The sequence below is a fragment of the Gopherus flavomarginatus genome, chromosome 1 (assembly GCF_025201925.1).
Source record: "Gopherus flavomarginatus isolate rGopFla2 chromosome 1, rGopFla2.mat.asm, whole genome shotgun sequence".
Classification (NCBI taxonomy): domain Eukaryota; kingdom Metazoa; phylum Chordata; order Testudines; family Testudinidae; genus Gopherus; species Gopherus flavomarginatus.
Genome location: NC_066617.1, coordinates 178,569,048 through 178,587,534, shown reverse-complemented (window position 1 = coordinate 178,587,534; position 18,487 = coordinate 178,569,048). Strand labels below are relative to the sequence as shown.

Below are 18,487 nucleotides of genomic sequence, written 5' to 3'. Positions count from 1 at the left end.
GATTTGGGAAGGGAGCATACTTGTAGTTTTCAGAACTGTTTCTTAACTTTGTAAAATAACTTTGTATTCCCTTTGGATGGAGTTTATCCATTAGTAGATTTTTTTTTTTGGGCTGCTTCCTAGAACAGATGAATGAAGATAAAACTTTCCTTTCAGCTAGAGTCAAAATTAAATATTTCAGATTTATAGTAATGTTGGGCTGCCCTGAGCAAGGAGGTAGGTGGGAAGTATGAGGCTATTGGTTTGAGCTGGGGTAAGCAAAGTGGTGGGAGGAGCATGGTTTGAGAGAGACGAAGCAAGAAAAGCTTGTCTAGACTAGGAGAAAAGGTATTCTTAAAATCAATAGTTAACTCATTAAGTGGAGCTTAAAATGTGTTAGCACATAGTGTAGACAAAATTTAACATATCTGAAAACATGTTTTCCAATTGTGGTCAACCTAGGCTTGCCTCTAGGGTTAACCTTGACTGGTTAAATGGAGCTAAAAGATACTAATCTGTGTGTACAACTAGAGAAAGGGTTAGCAGCTAACTCAGACCTCCTAATCTAGGGAAACAAAATGCCAATGTGTTTTTAAAGATGCCTATGATAGGTGTTAAGTGTTTCAAAACATGTTGGTTAAAAGGTGTTGGCTGTTCTTGATTTTTGGTGTCCTCCCTGCCCCGGCTTTTGTACACAGGAAATTTATTCCAGAATAAGGTAAGGTGTGAATTTAAAGCAGAACAGCAGTTCTGGAATAGCTTCCCCATGTGGATGAGTTTATTCCAGAATCAGTGTGTCCATGGGGAAATCTATTCTGCAATAGCTATTCCAGTCAATTGTCCTGTATAGACAAGCCCTTAGACCAGGAGTTCTCAAACTTCATTGCACTGCAACAGATGGTGGAGAGGTCTATTAGAAGCTTATGATCTGATCAGACAGTTGGCAGTGATCTGAATAGGTGGGGTATCTTTTCAGTATATTAGTTTGTAACCATCTGTGCTTCACAGTCACATACCCAAATTGTATCTAAGCGCAAAGGAGCTGTTTCTCACTCCTAAAGTACGAATTCTCGGGTCATTTGGCACTTTCTGTACGGGTGCATTAATTTGCGTGAGGCACTCCTGCATTCTTACTGTAAGTTGTGACAGTATCTTGACATAACATCACAACTAATAGCCATAAACTACCAGTGCCTACTGTCCAGTCCAATGAATTCAATTGATGTATATTGACATCTTTTTATTTTAAAAACCTTTAGACTATCTCCCTTGGAATTCTTCCCCTTCTTCCTCCCAGTTTCCTGTTTAATAATATATATGTATGTGGCAGCTATATCTTTCCAGTACCTATGGGTCTCTGGAGGGCATCAGCCTTACTTTCACTGTTACCTCTCTTTTTTGCCTCCCCTTTTTCATAGGAGGCTTTTAGCTTAGTTTGATAAATATTTTCCCCAGAAGTAGTTTATAATCTCCAATTCCTCTTTTAACAGAGAGAGAGTATTTTAGAAGCAGTAGATGTTGAAGAGCTGCTGAGCAGAAGCATGCCAGAGCTGGCTTTGATAGCACGTCTCTGAGGCCTAGACTTTTCTCACACCTTGCTTCTAATTACTCTATTGGAGAGTTGATTGTAGGGGTGTCTGATTCAACACAGTCACATTTGAAACACATCCTTCCAGGAAAGAGAGGGAACCATGGTGGGTATGGGAAGGCCTCTTTCATCCAGAGAGATCAGGGAAGCTGAAAGAGTCAGTCAAACTGACGAAAGGGAAATGAGCTGGTGTAGAAACCTGGAAATATCTTGGTTTTAGAACCACTTTTAGTGATGTAAATTTTTTTCCCAATGGGGCAAAGTCAGTCACTTCCTCTTAGTTCTCATAAGGACTGTAAGTGTGACTGAGGCATGGTCTGTTCTTAAAAGTGAGGTTGACATAGCTAAGTCAGTTGAGATGTGAAAAATTCACCCCCTGACTGACATAGCTGTGCTGACCTGCCCCTGGTGTAGATGCAACTATGTTGCTGCTTCTGTCGAATAGCTACCATAATTCAAGCGGGTGGTGTTCCTACACAGAACAATCTCTTCAGTTGGTTTAGGCTTTGTCTGCACAACAAGGTTATGCTTATGTAGCTGTGGTCATGTAGCGTGGCTGGTACAGTCTCTGTAGCATGGATGCATTCTGATTGTGCAGACTCGATTGTGCTGAGACCACTTTTCTCAGGTGGCTGCACCATCCTCAGCCTTGTATCCAGGGGCATTGTTTGCTATCAGGTAAGGAGGGCAGTTTCATCCCCACACCTTTGTTTGCTCCCCCAGCTTTCCACGTGTGTGTCTGCTCCACTTTTTGCCCCTCCCCCAACTTTGTAGGATATTATCACATATCATGTTTTTATGCTGATACAACTTCCCTCCCTTCCCCTTTCAATTTTCTGAGATGATGCCCCTGCTTGTATCTAACTCACTGAGAGAGTGCAATATCCTAGCACTGCAACTGAGAAGTTGTCGTTTTGCTGAAATCAATTTCCCACCCTTTCGCCTGCTTCTCCGATACCTGCTTTCGGGATATGGAGCACTCCAGTCCCATCCCCATCCCACTCTGCACTTCATATTCCCGCAGGTTGCGTTTCAGGGAGAACAGGTATTGGTGGTGAACCTATGGGTTTCAGCAGAGCATTTCGTACCTCTGTTCTGAAGCTTCATGTGCATTGCTGCCCTCTGGGGCACTGAAAGGAAATTAGTTGGCAGCATCTGTCAAGTTCTTTGGTGTGAACCACAAACTACGTATGAGGATTCCTTCATTGATCACTGAAGTGCAGCTATCTGAACATGATAGTAGTTTAGCAGAACAGGTTAGGTCATGGAGAATGCTAAATCTGTTTAAAACTCCAAGAGAATGAGATGAGATGTTTTGGCCAGAACACAGTATGAGGACCTGCACCAGGCCTGATATTGCTACTCAGTGCCAAGGGAGCCTTGATGACCCCCCTAGTTAGATCTTCTGTTTTAAAACCAAGCTAAGGCACTGGGTCAGTACTGAGGGACGTGCACCAACTACTGAGTCATCACTAGCTGCAGCGTCTAAATGGTCTTTGTCACTATATCATAGGATTGATCCGGTTGCTTACTTAGCTGGTGAATAGTGACTACATCATATCATACTGTGGCTGCAGGCTAGAACTCATTCACTCTACTTGAGAGACTGATACCCCAGTGTTCCAAAAGGGAAGTTGTACTGAAGATTTGAAGGTCTGCAATTATAGTGCATAAAATAAATTCTGTCACTTAATGGCAATCTGTAGCACAGTATGGTGCTTAAAAAAATTAAACCCTGGCTTGCATCTGACTGAGCTACATGTCTTCATAGTTTTCTGTGTCTGTTGAGGAAACTCTGATACATTTCAGAACTGTGGATTCTTCCTTACATTCTTCACACGCTGGCCAATCTAGTTAAAATGAGCCCTTGTGCGGCATGGTACACTGGGGTTGCAAGTGAAGTGACCCACCAGATTTCTTGTATAGGTGAAGGCTCAGTCCACTTGCTTTGGGGTTCCATTAGCTATCAAGGAGTGTACATTTGCTGTCCCTGTATTCTCACAGGAGGCCCTGCAGCAAGGAGAGGAAAGTGCAACCCATTCTTAAAAGCACTGATTCTTTGTTTTTTCTCTCTGTTCTCAGGGCCCAGTAATTTATGCACAATTAGATCACTCCGGTGGGCGACACAGTGACAAGATTAACAAGTCGGAATCTGTGGTTTATGCTGACATTCGGAAGAATTGAGGAGATCCCATCATATCCAAAGCAAAACAAAAATTCAAACTGGAATGGCTTGAATCAAATGTGACCCAGAGAACTCACATGTGGCCTTTGATGCCTAGGCTAGGACCAATGCATGTGAATACAGAGAGATATATGTGTGTTGTGTGTAAATAGTCTATTTAATCGTACAGAAGTGAGACCAGTGTTGCATGTTGAGATGCAGTAAGAATTGTGCTTATAAATGGCCAATATTCTTTTTTTGTATCTAGGATAAGGGGAGAAAAAGTGAAAATACATAACATGGCAATTTTAAAGTATTTTTTGTCTCAGTCGTTAATGGAGAAACTGGAAGGTGCTAGGGGATTTTAGATTTACCTGATCATTTTTCAACAGGGTTTTCCTTTTTTGAAGGGATGGATATAAGGGGAAGGTAGTTTCTATAGGATATTTCCTCTTCTCCATCTATACAAATTGACTGCCACCTCATCTTACTTATACAATTAGACCTCTTTGCTCAGAAAACCCCTCCCCATCTGCATGGGAGAAGGAAGAGCTAAGTTATAAAGGATCTGGTAAATTTTAGCCATTTGAAATGTCTACCCTTTACCCCTTTAAATGTATGAGAACTTTAAATTTATGTAATGGTGACATTGCTCATAGATTAATAGATTTTTGTGGCCAAAAGGGACCATTATTAGCTCATGTAGTCTGACCTCCTGTATATCACAGGCCATAGAATTTCATATAGTTACTCTTGTATTGAGCCCATGTATTGTTAGAGCTTAAAGCCAGTCCCTTAGAACACAGGGACTGTGGCCCAGTGGGGTTTGTGCAGTGAAAATAAAACCCAACTTTTCCTAAGTGAGCGAAGGGGGCATCTAGGAAGCTTCATATCTGGGTAACTTGCTTCAGTTAGATCCTGATGTGCCCCTCCCTGGGACAACCTTCTTCCAGTGAAACCTGCTGAGTTGTTTGTCCACTTGTAGCAGGAAGCAGGGGCTCTTCTGGAGAGAGATGACATTGCACTTTGTGGAAAAGGAAAAGTGATAAAACTTTACTTGCAATAATCTGCCTATACTGTCTTTCCCTGAAGCTAGTTTAGAGTAAAGGGGAGAAGCGTGATGAATGGGACCATCACAAGCCTGCTGCTATGAGGACAGGGCCATCCTTGGTTCCACTGTCACTGACTCTTACTAAAGTCCCATCTCCTGTGATCTGCTAGAACAGGAAAAATTGAATAATGCAGAAAGCATGCAGCCCCACCTGTATCACTGACATTATGGCTAGCTCGCTCTTGTGGGAATCTCCCATGTGACCTGTTTAGTCTAGTTGAAGGCATGTGAGCTAGAGAGATTCATTTCAAGGTTTTAGATCCTCTTTGTTCTTCCCTTTATATCTTTATGAACACTTGCTTATATTTCCAAAGGTTCATTGAGTCCTTCTGGAAGGAAACAAACTGCCTCTTGTATGTAGTGAACTGCAGGCATGGTCTGAGATCTTGTCTGAGCCTGACTAGGGACGTCTTTTGCATTTATGGGAATGTAACCAACATTCCATGGCTCAAGTAGATGGCTCCTATGATGTAGCAGTCTTAAAGCTGTAGCCAGCAAGACTTGATGCTATATGGGACTGAAACTATTTTGAACTTACTTTCCCTTGATTTGTCTTAACTTTGAAGCTTGTTTATCAGGAACAGTAACCTGTGTTAATGGAAGTGGATTGATTCTGATTGAGTGAGCTGTCTTCAGGTTTTACTCAGTTCAGAGGAGTTCATCATTGCCTTGTGGCTACTGAGATCAGACCAGAGACCTGATCAGTTTTAAACCTGTACTTTTAGCCAATGGAGCATGCAGAGTTTCCTCTTGATTCCCTGCCACTAACCCAGGTCTTTGTCAGTTAAAAGGAAATACAAAATTTAAAGGACTTTTAAAATTCCTCCAGGTTGGCTGCCCTTGTCCATCTCTGGCCCTGCTGAGGTTTGTGCTGTGTAGGACTACTTCTGATGAATGCCTAGTGCTAAGTAGGAGAAGGCAGGCTTGTAGCACAGCTCAGGGATAAGCAGAATCCCTTGTCAGGGTAAAACAGGTGTAAAAACTGAAATGGGGATGAGGCTAGCAGTTGATACTGTGTGACTAGGCTTGGAAGGATTAGATTTTTATTGGTAAATGTCCATAAACGTTGATTTCACTGTACACACACAAACTGACGCATAAATATTTCCATCAATAATTGAAATTTAGAGGTAGGCAAAGTAAGAAAAATGCTGCTTGAGAACTTATTGGTTTGATTTAAGGCTATATACTTTGTATATTTTGACATAGGATGTTGACAGTTTGTGTGCTAATGGTTATAATGCTTTAATTTTTTTAAAATCTCAACATCTGTCATTAAACTTTCACAGTTGTGGGAAATTGAGGGATGAAACAATTTAAACTGAAAAAATGCTTAAAACCCATAATTGTGGGCAACTTTGAAAATTTAAATTGATAAAAATTGAAAAAGATGCTTAAAGCGTTGATCTTGTCCATCAAAATTATAAAGGAATTTACTTTGACATAGCTACATCTCTCAGGGGTGTGAAAAATCCTCACACCCCGAGAGATGTAGCTATGCTGACTCAACCCTTGGTGTAGACAGAATTCTTCTATTGACTTAGCTGCCACTTCTTGGGGAGGTGGATTACATATGCTGATGGGAGAACCGAGTGTTTACACTGAAGCGCTACAGCAGTGCAGATGCAGCTGTGCCACTGTAATGATTAAAGTGTAGACATACCCTGAATGAAGCTATAGTGAAATCCCAGACTATGGTCTGATCGTATTAGCAGAGGGGCTCTCAAACTTGGGATCCGGACTCCTCAGGGGATCACAAGGTTATTACATGGGGGGTCGTGAGCTGTCAGTCTCCATCCCAGACCCCGCTTTGCCTCCAGCATTTATAGTGGTGTTAAATATATGTGTTTTTAATTTATACGGGGGGGTCACACTTAGAGGCTTGCTGTGTAAAAGGGGTCACCAGTACAAAAGTTTGAGAACCACTGTATTTGCCCATTTTGGAAGCTGTGAAATTGAATTAATTGGCTGCATTCTTCTCCTCCCCACCACCCCTTTCTGTACTGCAGTCAATTATTCAGGGCTTGTCTACACTATGGAGACTATACCAGCATAGCTACAACAGCAGAGCTATGCCAGCATGACCCTATCGTGGAGGCACAGCCTATGCCGATAGAAGGGTTTTTCTGCTGGTGTACAAACACCACCTCCCTGAACAATGAAAGCATTAATTTGTCAATGTAGCTGTCTCTATGGGGGGGTGGGAGGGGGGCGGGTTAGATCAGTTTAGCTTTGTTGGTTGGGGTGTGTGTTTTTCGCATCCCTGACTGACATAGCTATGTTGACCTAACTTTTAAGCCCTAGTCTGCACTTCAGATTTAGATTGACCTAACTGCATTGATCAGAGGTGTGAAAAATTCATCGCCCTGAATGCTGTAGTTGAGCCAAACTAACTCCTGGTGTAGGTGCAGTTTGTCTTCTGTCAATGTAGGAAGCATCTGCACTAAGGCACTGGAGCTGTGCCGCTATAGTACCCATACTGGAGACATGCTCCAAGTGTAGACTAAACCTAAGACAGCTGTATTGTCCCAAGGGCTGTTACAATGGAGGCAACTCTTGAATAGCGAGCTGAGGTGAGCTCCGTGGGAACTGCATTGTATCCGGGAAGGCAAATTCTTTATAAATCTTGTCTTTACTGCTCAGGGCGTAATATGTCATAGCACAGAAACTAGAGTCAGTACCACATAACATTTTCTAGGAGTTTTCCTGACTATAACTGACCTTGTACTCACTGCAGACAAAACAAGTACCCTTTGGGATTGCTGCCTTGGCTCTGTCTGCTGCAGGAACTGGTACCTTTTTGAGAGCAAGACTTGGATGGTATCACTTCTGTTTTGTTTGTCTTCCCCTCAGAAAACATGCTGCTGCTTCTTGCTAGAACTGAAAAGCTGGCAAAGCAGCAAAATTCTGTTTCAACAATTGAGGACTTTTAACCCTTAGTTGACTGCCAGCAAATGAGCATATAGGTGCAGCCTCCAGAGGGCTGGTGTTGCTTCTTGCTAACTTGGGTGTCCAGCGAATGAATTGGCAGCTGTGTTCTTCACATCTTATCGCCAACACCCCTGTCCATGCATAGGTCAGTGTTTGACTGCAGTTCTCCAGGGCAGATGACCCAGGGTTAAGGGGGTAGGACAAGGGTATTTTAGGTGGAGCTTGGAGGAGCTGTTACGTTGAGAGCGTTCCCACAGTAGCAGTGGTCTCTGATGCATAAGGCCCAATCTATACCTGGAGTGCTCTGTGTTTTGTAGAGTTCTACTGACATTTCAGTTTGATGAGAGAAACTGGAATTAGGTTTTTAATTTCTTTTAATATTCCAGAGTTGTTTGGGTAACCATCTGTCTTGTAACGTGTGTGTGTGAGAGAGAGAGAAACTTAAAGGCTTCGTTTCCCTAGAGAGTGGACTGTTGAGGTGGTAGGGTGAAGAACCATATGATCTCTAATATAATTGCCTCAGAACCTGTTCTAAACCTTGCTTGGTGTTTACATTATTCTTATATCTGTCTAGGACCTTTAAAACCAGGATTTTTCTCTTATGTATATGTGGGGCGGGGGTTCAAGGAGTATGTTTCAGTCTTGAAAATGAATCTGTGGTCAAAGATCTGGGGAAGTATCTACATTGCCAGGGTTGCAGTAATTTTCCTATCATACCAGCATCTGGGTCTTGGCACACTGTATGATAAAGGCCACCAGAATGCATCGAATCATAGAAATGTTGGGCTGGAAGGGACCTCAAGAAGTCATCAAATCCAGCCCCCTGGACTGAGGCAGGATTAAGTGATGGAGATCCCTAAATCATAAACCTCTTTGCTCAGACTTTATTCCATTGTGTGTGTTTGTTTTTTTTAAGGCTTCTCTCCTCCTCCCTCTTGAACATAAGCAACCCCTTTTATTTTTAAAGTATTTCTGCACTTTCTAAAACTGGAATTTAAGTTGAATAAAGTTTCCTGCCTTCTGGGGGGAATATGCTGTGCAGTCTGTTTTTTCCCACAACTCCAAAGCAGCTGCAAAATGTAATATTAGAGACACTTTGGGCAGGAAAACAGGAGCTTTTGGTTCTTGTTTCTGCAGACCTCTAACTTGGAAAGTATCTTCCTAAACAGTGGAGGAAAGCCCCCTCCTCACTAAGAGGATAGCGTACCAGTATCCTGCCTGGTTTTGGGGGTGGAGGAAGCAGGACAAACACCTATAAAATGGGTGTATAATTATTGTGGGAGAGAGCCAGGTGTATACTGCGTGGCCTCACTATATAAAGTTAAGGCTGTGGAGAGCCGGGGATAGCAACAGTGCTTTGTGCTTTGCTTGGACTGATTCTTTTGATTTGGATACTAAAATCATACTGTTAGTTTTTCTTGACTGATTTTAATGTTTTCTATTGTAATCTTGTGACTATTTTAATACACTTTTTTCCATTATTTGTCTCTTGTGGTCTGTTGCACAAGTTGTATCTGGTTGTGGATGGGATGGGGAGGGAGACTTGAATACATAAGCCTCACTTGCGCCTTAGAGACAACACAGATGACATTTTCCACTCATCTGACACAAGCCACCGATATCAGAATATTGCATGGATGGAGAACCTTTCACCAGGGGATGTTGGCACGTTTTGCCAATATTAAGCTGCACAATTCCCCTGTGAGACAGGTAAGTGATACGTCCCTTATCAACCTAGAAGAGCTGCAGGAAAGGGTAAAAAGGCTTGCCCAAGGCCGCTCAGCAAGTCAGTAACAGAGCTGAGAATAAGAACCCAGGAGACGGGTCTTCTAGTTCCCAGTGCCACTAGCTCACCGCACTATGATGTTGCCTTTGCAGAATGCTGTTCTTACCAGTCTTGAAAAGCACCTAGACCAATCCTATTAGACATTGGCCTCCTGTTGGAAGGGAAAATGTCCTCCTTAACCTGCCACTGAACAAACAGTCATTGTTGCACTTGGCCAAACAGATCAACTGGTCTGCTTAAAGGTCTGACCAGAGAGATTTGTGACAGAGATGGCAACTTCCTGCCATATCCTTGAGAGACCTTATTGAATTAAATGTCTTGAGGCCCATTGTATTAAATGAATGGTTTATGCCGGGGTGGTAACAAAAAGTGTTACTTGCTTTTTCCTAGGGAATATCTAGGGGGAGGTGAATACTAATTCCCTTCCTCTGGTTAACGCAATATCTTTTGAAACTATGCCCTGAGGAGCGAGCCATTGTCTGTTTGATCACCTGTTACATGAGGCCATGATTGAAAGCCCAAGCTGTATAAAGAAAAGATGAAGGGGAGGGAGCGATAGCTCAGTGGTTGAGCATTGGCCTGCTAAACCCAGGGTTGTGAGTTCAATCCTTGAGGGGGCCACTTAGGAATCTGGGGCAAAAATCAGTAGTTGGTCCTGCTAGTGAAGGCAGGGGGCTGGACTCAATGACCTTTCAAGGTCCCTTCCAGTTCTAAGAGATTGATATATCTCCTATCATTATAACTATTCATGGTGGTTCTGGTTCTGAATCTGAGATGGCTCTGAACTTGTAACCATGGGGGAAACCCAGTTACAGGTTTTGAAGGACTGACACCACCTAGAGCTTGAGGTTGGGAGTTAGAGTGATCTCTGGTAAACTTTTTAGCATGTGTAGTTTCTTTTAGGCAGTCTGGCTTGCTGAGGATATCCATGTAGACAGTGAACTGCAGACTGGAAAAATCTGGTCAGAAGGGTGGAGAGATGCAGCTCTATCTGCGAGGTGACAGCTGAGGAGTCGGGAGCCCTTAAGGGACCACAAAGAGGGAGAACAGGTCCCCTGAACTGTGACATTATTAATAAAAGCACCATCTGCCCTTAGGATCTATGAAAACTAGGCATGTGCCTGCTTTCCATTTGGGACTCTGCCCCTCGTGGATATGGTGTTAATCCACCTGGGATAGTACACTGGATTCTCACTAAACAACTTACAATATTAGCTCTACTTTTGATCTAGCAAAGCTGTATCCCTTCAGCAGGGAGAGCAAATCACTCAAGTATTTCTTAGGCCTCTGTCTTTGTGGCAAGAAGTATATTGATGCTGAAAGAAAGCAAGAAATCCTTAAGCTATGAATCTATGAAGCAATGTAATTTTACCTATCAGGATAGCGTCTTCTGGGCAGATCAGAGCAGTTTGAGGCAATGACAGCCTTTTGTGACTACTAATGATGGCTTAGGCTGGAAGCTGAGTTTGTGCCTGCATTCCATCTAATTCACTGTGGATGGGCACAACCAGGACCTAGAATTCAAGTGTCTGCTTAAAGTTCAGTGGCCCTCATTAAGAGTAGGGGTTTGCCCACTTTCCTTAGCCGTTGAGAGCAGGCTGTGTATCCTTCCACCCTATCTATGCTGGCTGTATTTCATGGGGATTCCTATGTACGTATAGTTTGTAAAGTACTTGGGATGAAAGGCAATGTATATATTGAGGAAACGATGTGATTAAAGCAGAAGACAGGAGATCGGGGTTCTGTTTTGGCTGTCATCAAATCACTTGCTCAAGGCCACTTAGCCTATGTTCCTCGGTTCATCTACTCAAAGCATGTAGCCACTAACCCATGGCAGATGCCTTCACCATGCCACTATATGGGAGGAAAGGGATATTGTACAAACTCCTCTGGGTTTCCCAGTGCATCATGTCTTTTCTGACTACATTTCTTGTGGCTGAGATTATCTTGTGTTGGGCACTTTGTCTGTATTATCCGTGTTTGCTAGTTGTTTGTCATTTTTTTGTAAACCTCTTTTAAAAAGCAGCTGTCTTTTATCCCATCTTCAGGGAATGGCTGGCATCTCAGATACCAGAAACTGTTGCAAATGCTGACTTCTTAAGGGTGATCACTGTACCTCAGACATATTGCTAAGGGCTTACTTGAAAGTGTTGAGATCTTGAAATGGAAGGTGTTATAGAAGGGCAAAGTATTGAATTTTCACTTTCTAGTGATGTGCTGCTAATATTTCTAAGAGGGAGCACTACATTTGGCAAATGGTTTAGTTTGCTGGAATCATTCCCAATGATGGTTACACTTCAGCTTGTGCAGCTTGGTACAATGTAACTGGAAACAGCAGACACTGGAGCAAATCTAGTTCATTTTGAAAGTAAAAAGTGGCTCTCCAGAGATATATTTGAATGTCAGTGAAATGTCTGTGGGAAGGATGGTTCAGCAATAATCAGAGGTGGATAGTGATCAGAGCCTTGTCCTGATGGGCAAAAAGGAAGTGTTTCAGTTGTTAGCTTAACACCTGAAGTCCTTTAAAACATTATGTTGGAAGTGTAATTTCCAGCTTGGGTGGACATACTCATGCAAACTCCAATTGAGCTAGTGTACTAGACATAGAAGTGTAGCTGAAGTGGTCTGAGCAGTGGGCCAGGCTAGCTGCCCCAAATATAATCCTGTCAGAGACCTTAGGTACCTACTAGAGGTGGCTAGTTCATCCTTCCACCATTTCAGTGCACTAGCTCAGTTGGTCAGTTTGGGTACATCTACCTGAGCTAGAAATTACACCTCCAGCTCTAATGGTAGGCATACCATTAGAGGCAGGTTAACACCTTTGAAGCTATTATCTGTGGCCATGTTTTAGCCTAGGCTACAATATGGCCAGTGAACACTGCTTACACATGTTAGCCTGCAACCTACTAGGGCTCTCCAATGCGTTAGGGCTAATATGTTTGCCCTTCCTTCAGTTTAGCAGAACTATAACACAAAGGGGATAGGAAGAACCTCCCGCAGCATCTTCCTGATCTACTAAAGCTAAACTTTGCCAACTCAAGGGGCTTGATCATATTACTTGATACTGACTTTTTTTTTCTTACATGACCCTGAGAATTGGGGCTTTATCTCACTTAAAACAAAAAATTTTGTAGTCCCTGTTGTTGTAGAGGAAAACTTAGCAATATAAACTTCTAAAGACTCAAATAGTAAAGGCAAATACTTCTCCCACCTTCTTCCCTAAAATTGGCTGAAAACTGTAAGAATCTTTTGAATATTTGGGAATACTTTGTCTGTACTTAAGTTTTTCCTAATATGTGATCTAAATCTCCCGTACTGCAGATTAAGCCTGTTAGAACTTCTCCTATCTTCAGTAGACCTGGAGAACAATTGATGACCATCCTCTTTGTAATGATAACACAAAGGGGATGGGAAGCACCTACTGCAGCATCTCACTGATCTATTTAAAGCTAAAAATGCAGTATGATGACCATCCTCTTTGTAACAGCACTTAACGTATTTGAAGGTTATCAGGTCCCCCCTCAGCCCTTCTTCCTCTCAAGACTGTTTTTTAACCTTTCTTCATAGGTCAGGTTTTCTAAATCTTTTATCATTTTTGTTGCTTTCCTCTGGACTGTCTCCGATTTGTCCACATCTTTCCTAAAGTACTGCATCCAGAATTGGACACGGTACTCCATCAGTGCCAAGTAGAGCAGACAACTACCTTCTGTGTCTCACATAAATCACTACTGTTAATACACCTCAGAATATTTTTTGTAGCTCCATCACATGTTTATAATGGATTACAAATTGAATTCAAAACAAATATCCTTTTCAGCAGTACTACCCCCCTAGTGTATGATGGATAATAATTTTGTAGTTGTGCATTTCATTTTTCCTTTTTAAGTGAAGTACTTTGCACTTGTCTTTATTGAGTTTCATCTTGTTGAATTCAGATCAGTTCTCCAATTTGTCAAGGTCATTTTGAATTCTAATCCCATCCTCCAGAATGCTTGAAACCTCTCAGCTTGGTGTCATCTGCAACTTTTATAAGCATACTCTCCACTCCATTATCCAAGTCATTAATGGAAAATATTGAATAGTACCAGACCCAGGGCTGACATCTGTAGTATCCAACTAGATATGCTCTCCAGGTTGATAGCTAACTACTCTTTGACTATAGTCTTTCAACCAGTTGTGCACCCACCTTACAGTAATTTCATCTAGATAGTGTTTCCCTAGTTTGCTTTTGAGAATGTCATGTGGGACTATCAAATGGTTTACTAAAATCAAGATACATTATTTTTACTACTTCCCCCATCCAGTAGATCAGTAACCTTGTAAAAGAAAATTAGGTTGCTTTGGCATGATTTGTTCTTGACAAATTCACACTATTTCTTACACTCTGTTCTTCTCTATGTCAGGGGTGTCCAAACTTACTGGCTCTCCAAGCCACATATGACAATCGTCAGAAGTTGAGAGCTGGGGCACACCTGTTGAGAGCTGGGATTGGGGCTTCAGCCTGCTCCTGCTGAAGCCCTGAACCCTGGCAGGTGCGCCCTGCAGGGCTGAAGCCCTGAGACCTCCCTCCCCTCTGGGCAGAAGCTCCTACCCCATCACCCTGCTGCAAGGCAGATGTCCCGAGCTTCCCGCCCCCCAGTCTGGTAGGTGTGGTATGCGGGGGCTCCACGAGCTGTACTTGAATGGTAAAAGAACTGCATGTGGCTCGCGAGCCACAGTTTGGCCACCCCTGCTCTAGGTGCTTACACATTGATTGTTTAATAATTTGTTCCAGTATCTTTCTGGGTATCAAAGTTAGGCTGATCTGTCTATAATTTGCTGGCTGCTCTTTGTTTCCACTTTTTAAAGTTTGCATTTCTCCAATCCTCTGGACCCTGGCCTATCCTCCAGGAGTTTTTGGGGGTTAAAAAATTGCTAACTGTTCCAAGATTGCTTCAGCTAACTCCTTAAGTACCTAGGATGAATTAATCAAACCTTGCTGGCTTGAACACATCTAACTTAGCTAAATATTCTGTAACCTGTTCTTTCCCTATCTTGGCTTGCGTTCCTTTCACCTTGTTCTTAATATTGTGTTGAGTATCTGGTCACCATTAACCTTTGAGTCAAGACGGAAGCAAAATAGTGTACAACCAGTGCTGCAGCCAGGGAGATACAGCGCTGGATGCTCCTTGCAAGTGTGGACGGTGAGTAAGTTGCAGTGCTGTAAAGCCACCACTAGCGCTGCAACTCTCCAGTGTAGCCAAGCCCTCAGCCTTTTTGACTTCATCACTTATTAGCTGTCCTTCCCCGCTAAGTAGCGGACCTTCACTTTCTGTTGTCTTTCTCTTGTTTCTAATGCATCTCCTCTTATTGCCTTTTGTGTCCCTTGCGAAGTGTAACTCATCTTGTGCCTTTGTCTTACTGATTTTGTTCCTGTGTGCTTGTACTTCTCTTTAGCAATTTGTCCACGTTTCCATTTTTTGTAGGATTCCTTTTTGATTTTCAAGTGCACATTAAGGTGGGTTCTTCTTCGAGTGATTGCTCATATCCATTCCAGTTAGGTGTGCGCGCCGTGCATGCACGTTCGTCGGAAGGCTTTTACCCTAGCAACTCCAGTGGGCTGGCAGGTCGCCCCGTAGAGTGGCGCTGGCATGGCGCCCGATATATACCCCAGCCGGCCCACCCGCTCCTCAGTTCCTTCTTACCGCCGTGTCGGTCGTTGGAACTGTGGAGCGTGGCATAGCTGTCCTCCACGTCCCTAGCTCTCCTTTGTTTCATTGTTGTCATAGTTGTAGATAGCTGTAAATTGTAGTTGGACTTTTCGTTATTGTTAACTTTTAGCATAGCTGTATATACTTAGTTAGCAGGCTTGGGCTTTAGCCCTTCCCCGCACCCGGCACTGGGCCCATGCCTGGTTCGTCGGGGTTCAAACAGTGCTCGGCCTGCAAGAAGCCGATGCCAACGAGCGATCCCCACGACGCCTGCCTGAAGTGCCTGGGGGAATCGTACATTTCAGATAAGTGCCACATCTGTAAGGCTTTTAAGCCTAGGACAAAGAAGGAGAGGGACCAGAGGTTAAGGACTCTCCTGATGGAAGCGGCATTTAACCCTGTGGCCCCGACGCAGTGCGCCGGCACCGGAAAGACGCCCCGGCACCGATCTTCCCCGGCACCGGGACTCAATGCAAGGCCCTCGATGTCTGCCACTCCATCCTCACAGACTCGAGCAGAGCGCCCTGCACCTACCTCTGCCGCGGCACCACCAACAGGGATTCCGTCGACTCCGGGCCCCGGAGGTCCGTCGAGTCTGGTCCCTCATAGCTCCCCTATAAGATCCGGGGTTGAGCTGTTGGTCCCTTCAACACCAGAGACATTCGCTTCGGCGCGGGACCTAATTGCTCTCACTGAAACCACCCTGCCTCAACCCCTGGTGCCCCCAGTGCGGGTTTTATCTAGAGGCAAGCCTGCGACAATGCGAGCGCCGTCTCCGGACTCGCCCAGCCGGCACCGATCCCCTTCGAGGTCCCGGCACCGTGGACGTTCTCGCTCCCGGCGCCACTCGCAGTCCTGGCACCGCTCCCCTCGGCGGTACCGGTCGTATTCATGGCACCGGTCATCTTCCAGACGGTCTCGCTACGCCCGGCACCGGTCTGGATCGAGTCGCCGCAACCGGCACCGAGACTCCAGGAGCCATTCTCGTCGGCGGTCAGCGTCCCGGTCGACCTCCCGGCACCGTGCCGGTGGCAGGTCCCGGTCCCGATCCCGGCCCCAGTATGATTCCCGGTACCGGTCCCCAGCACCGAGGAGGTCTTCAATGTCGAGGCCAAGGGAGCCCTATCAGCCACGTTCGGCCCCACCATGGCCGTCCCGGCAGCCGTCTGTCTCATCACAGGCAGACAGCATGTACGCTTTGGACACGGACAGACCTGCGGCCCTCTTCCAAGACCCCCCTCTGCAGGATCAGGGACCGCAACAGGGGGGCTTCTGGACACCCTGGGCATACCATCAAGCCCAGGGCCCTCAGCACATTCCACTGCAACCAGCGACATCTGAGCGCCAGGCTCCAGAGGCCTCATTGTCTTGCCCTCCCCCTTCTCCAACGGGGGAAGACCAGTCTAACCAGCAGGACCCTGAGCTCCCTCCAGGATCAGAGGCGTTGGTACAGACGGAGCCCCCCATGGACCCGCTCCTACCGGGGGTCCCCTCATCGTCCTCCCCCGATGAGGCAGTGGCGGGAACGTCATCCTCCAGTCCCCCCCCACTCGACCTCAGGGTGCACCAGGACCTCCTCAGGCGTGTAGCGCAAAACATGAACTTGCAGGCTGAGGAAATCGAAGATCCTGTGGTGAGCATTCTCTCAGCGGATGCTCCCAACAGAGTCGCCCTTCCCTTCATTAGGACTATTCAAGCCAATGCTAATACCATCTGGCAGTCACCGGCCTCTATCCCTCCTGCTGCACGCGGGGTGGAGCGCAAGTATATGGCACCCTCCAAAGGGTATGAGTACCTGCATGTCCACCCGCCCCCGTGCTCCCTTGTCGTGCAGTCTGTGAACGAGAGGGAGCGCCACGGGCAGCAGGCCCCAGCACCGAAGTCCAAGGAGGCAAGGCGCATGGACCTGCTAGGCCGGAAGGTCTACTCAGCGGGTGCCCTCCAACTCAGAGTCTCTAACCAACAGTCACTCCTTAGCCGCTATGCCTATAACTCCTGGGTAGCGGCAGATAAGTTCAAGGAGTTGTTGCCTCAGGATGCGCGTCAAGAATTCGCGGCGATTCTTGATGAAGGCAAGAAGGTCGCAAGAACTTCATTATAGGCATCCTTGGACGTGGTGGACTCGGCCGCCAGAACTCTGGCTTCTGGGGTTACCATGCACCGCATCTCCTGGCTACAGGTTTCTGGCCTTCCTCCGGAGCTCCAACACACCATCCAGGATCTCCCGTTTGAAGGTCAGGGCCTGTTTTCAGAGAAGACTGACCCCAGGCTGAAAAGCCTGAAAGACAATAGGGTCATCATGCGCTCACTAGGGATGCACACGCCCGGGACACAGCGCAGACCCTTCCGGCCTCAGCAGCAGCAGCAGTGCCAGCCCTATCCCCAGTACCGCCAGCGTCAAGACTTTAGTAGGCACCGAAGCAGGAATGGCCGGCGCAGACAATAGGGCAACCAAGGGGGACAGAATCAGAGCTCCTCTAAAGTCCCACCTGGCCCAAAACCTTCGTTTTGAAGGTGCGCCCGAGGACGCTGTACCAGTTTCCTCCACGGATCCGTCCCCTCCGTTTTCCAACCGCCTTTCGTTCCTCCTCCCAGCGTGGACCCAAATAACATCCGACCGTTGGGTCTTACGCACGGTGCAAACGGGATACCGTCTGCAATTTATTTCGCACCCTCCCTCCCGCCCCCCACCCTCATCCCTCTTCAGGGACCCCTCTCACGAGCAATTCCTCCTTCAGGAGGTGCAGACACTCCTCAACAAAGGAGCCATAGAGGCTATTCCAGAGAATGAAAAGGGCAAGGGGTTTTATTCCCGCTACTTTCTGATCCCCAAAGCCAAGGGAGGCCTCAGACCCATCCTCGACCTGCGGGAACTCAACAAATATATGGTGAAGTTGAAGTTCCGCATGGTATCCCTGGGGACCATTTTCCCATCTCTGGATCCTGGAGACTGGTATGTCGCCCTTGACATGCAGGACGCTTATTTTCATATATCCATTTTCCCACAACACAGACGTTTCCTTCGGTTCGTGATCAGCCGCCACGATTATCAATTTGCGGTCCTCCCGTTTGGCCTCTCCATGGCCCCGAGAGTATTCACGAAATGCATGGCTGTCGTCGTTGCCCATCTTCGACGCAGTCGCATACACGTATTCCCCTACCTCGACGACTGGCTGATTCGAGGCATGTCAGAGTCGCAGGTCCTCAACCACATCCGCACGGTCAGCAGACTCTTTGG

At 45.6% G+C, this 18,487-nt stretch overlaps 1 protein-coding gene across 10 annotated transcripts in view; it reads left to right on the top strand.

The window, feature by feature from the left end:
- The window catches only part of MPZL1 (myelin protein zero like 1), a 126,352-nt gene that overhangs the window by 75,680 nt on the left and 32,185 nt on the right, over positions 1 to 18,487 (top strand). For 6 of the 10 annotated variants that reach the window (XM_050960121.1, XM_050960050.1, XM_050960039.1 and 3 more), the window contains one exon: positions 3,650 to 9,254. The exons of 1 other annotated variant lie outside the window; for it this stretch is intronic. In XM_050960121.1, the coding sequence (XP_050816078.1) occupies positions 3,650 to 3,751 (102 nt within the window). In that variant the 3' untranslated portion in view covers positions 3,752 to 9,254. Of the gene's footprint in view, positions 1 to 3,649; positions 9,255 to 18,487 lie in introns of those variants that run through there. 3 more of the 10 variants (XM_050960087.1, XM_050960079.1, XM_050960097.1) reach the window with 3 other exon arrangements.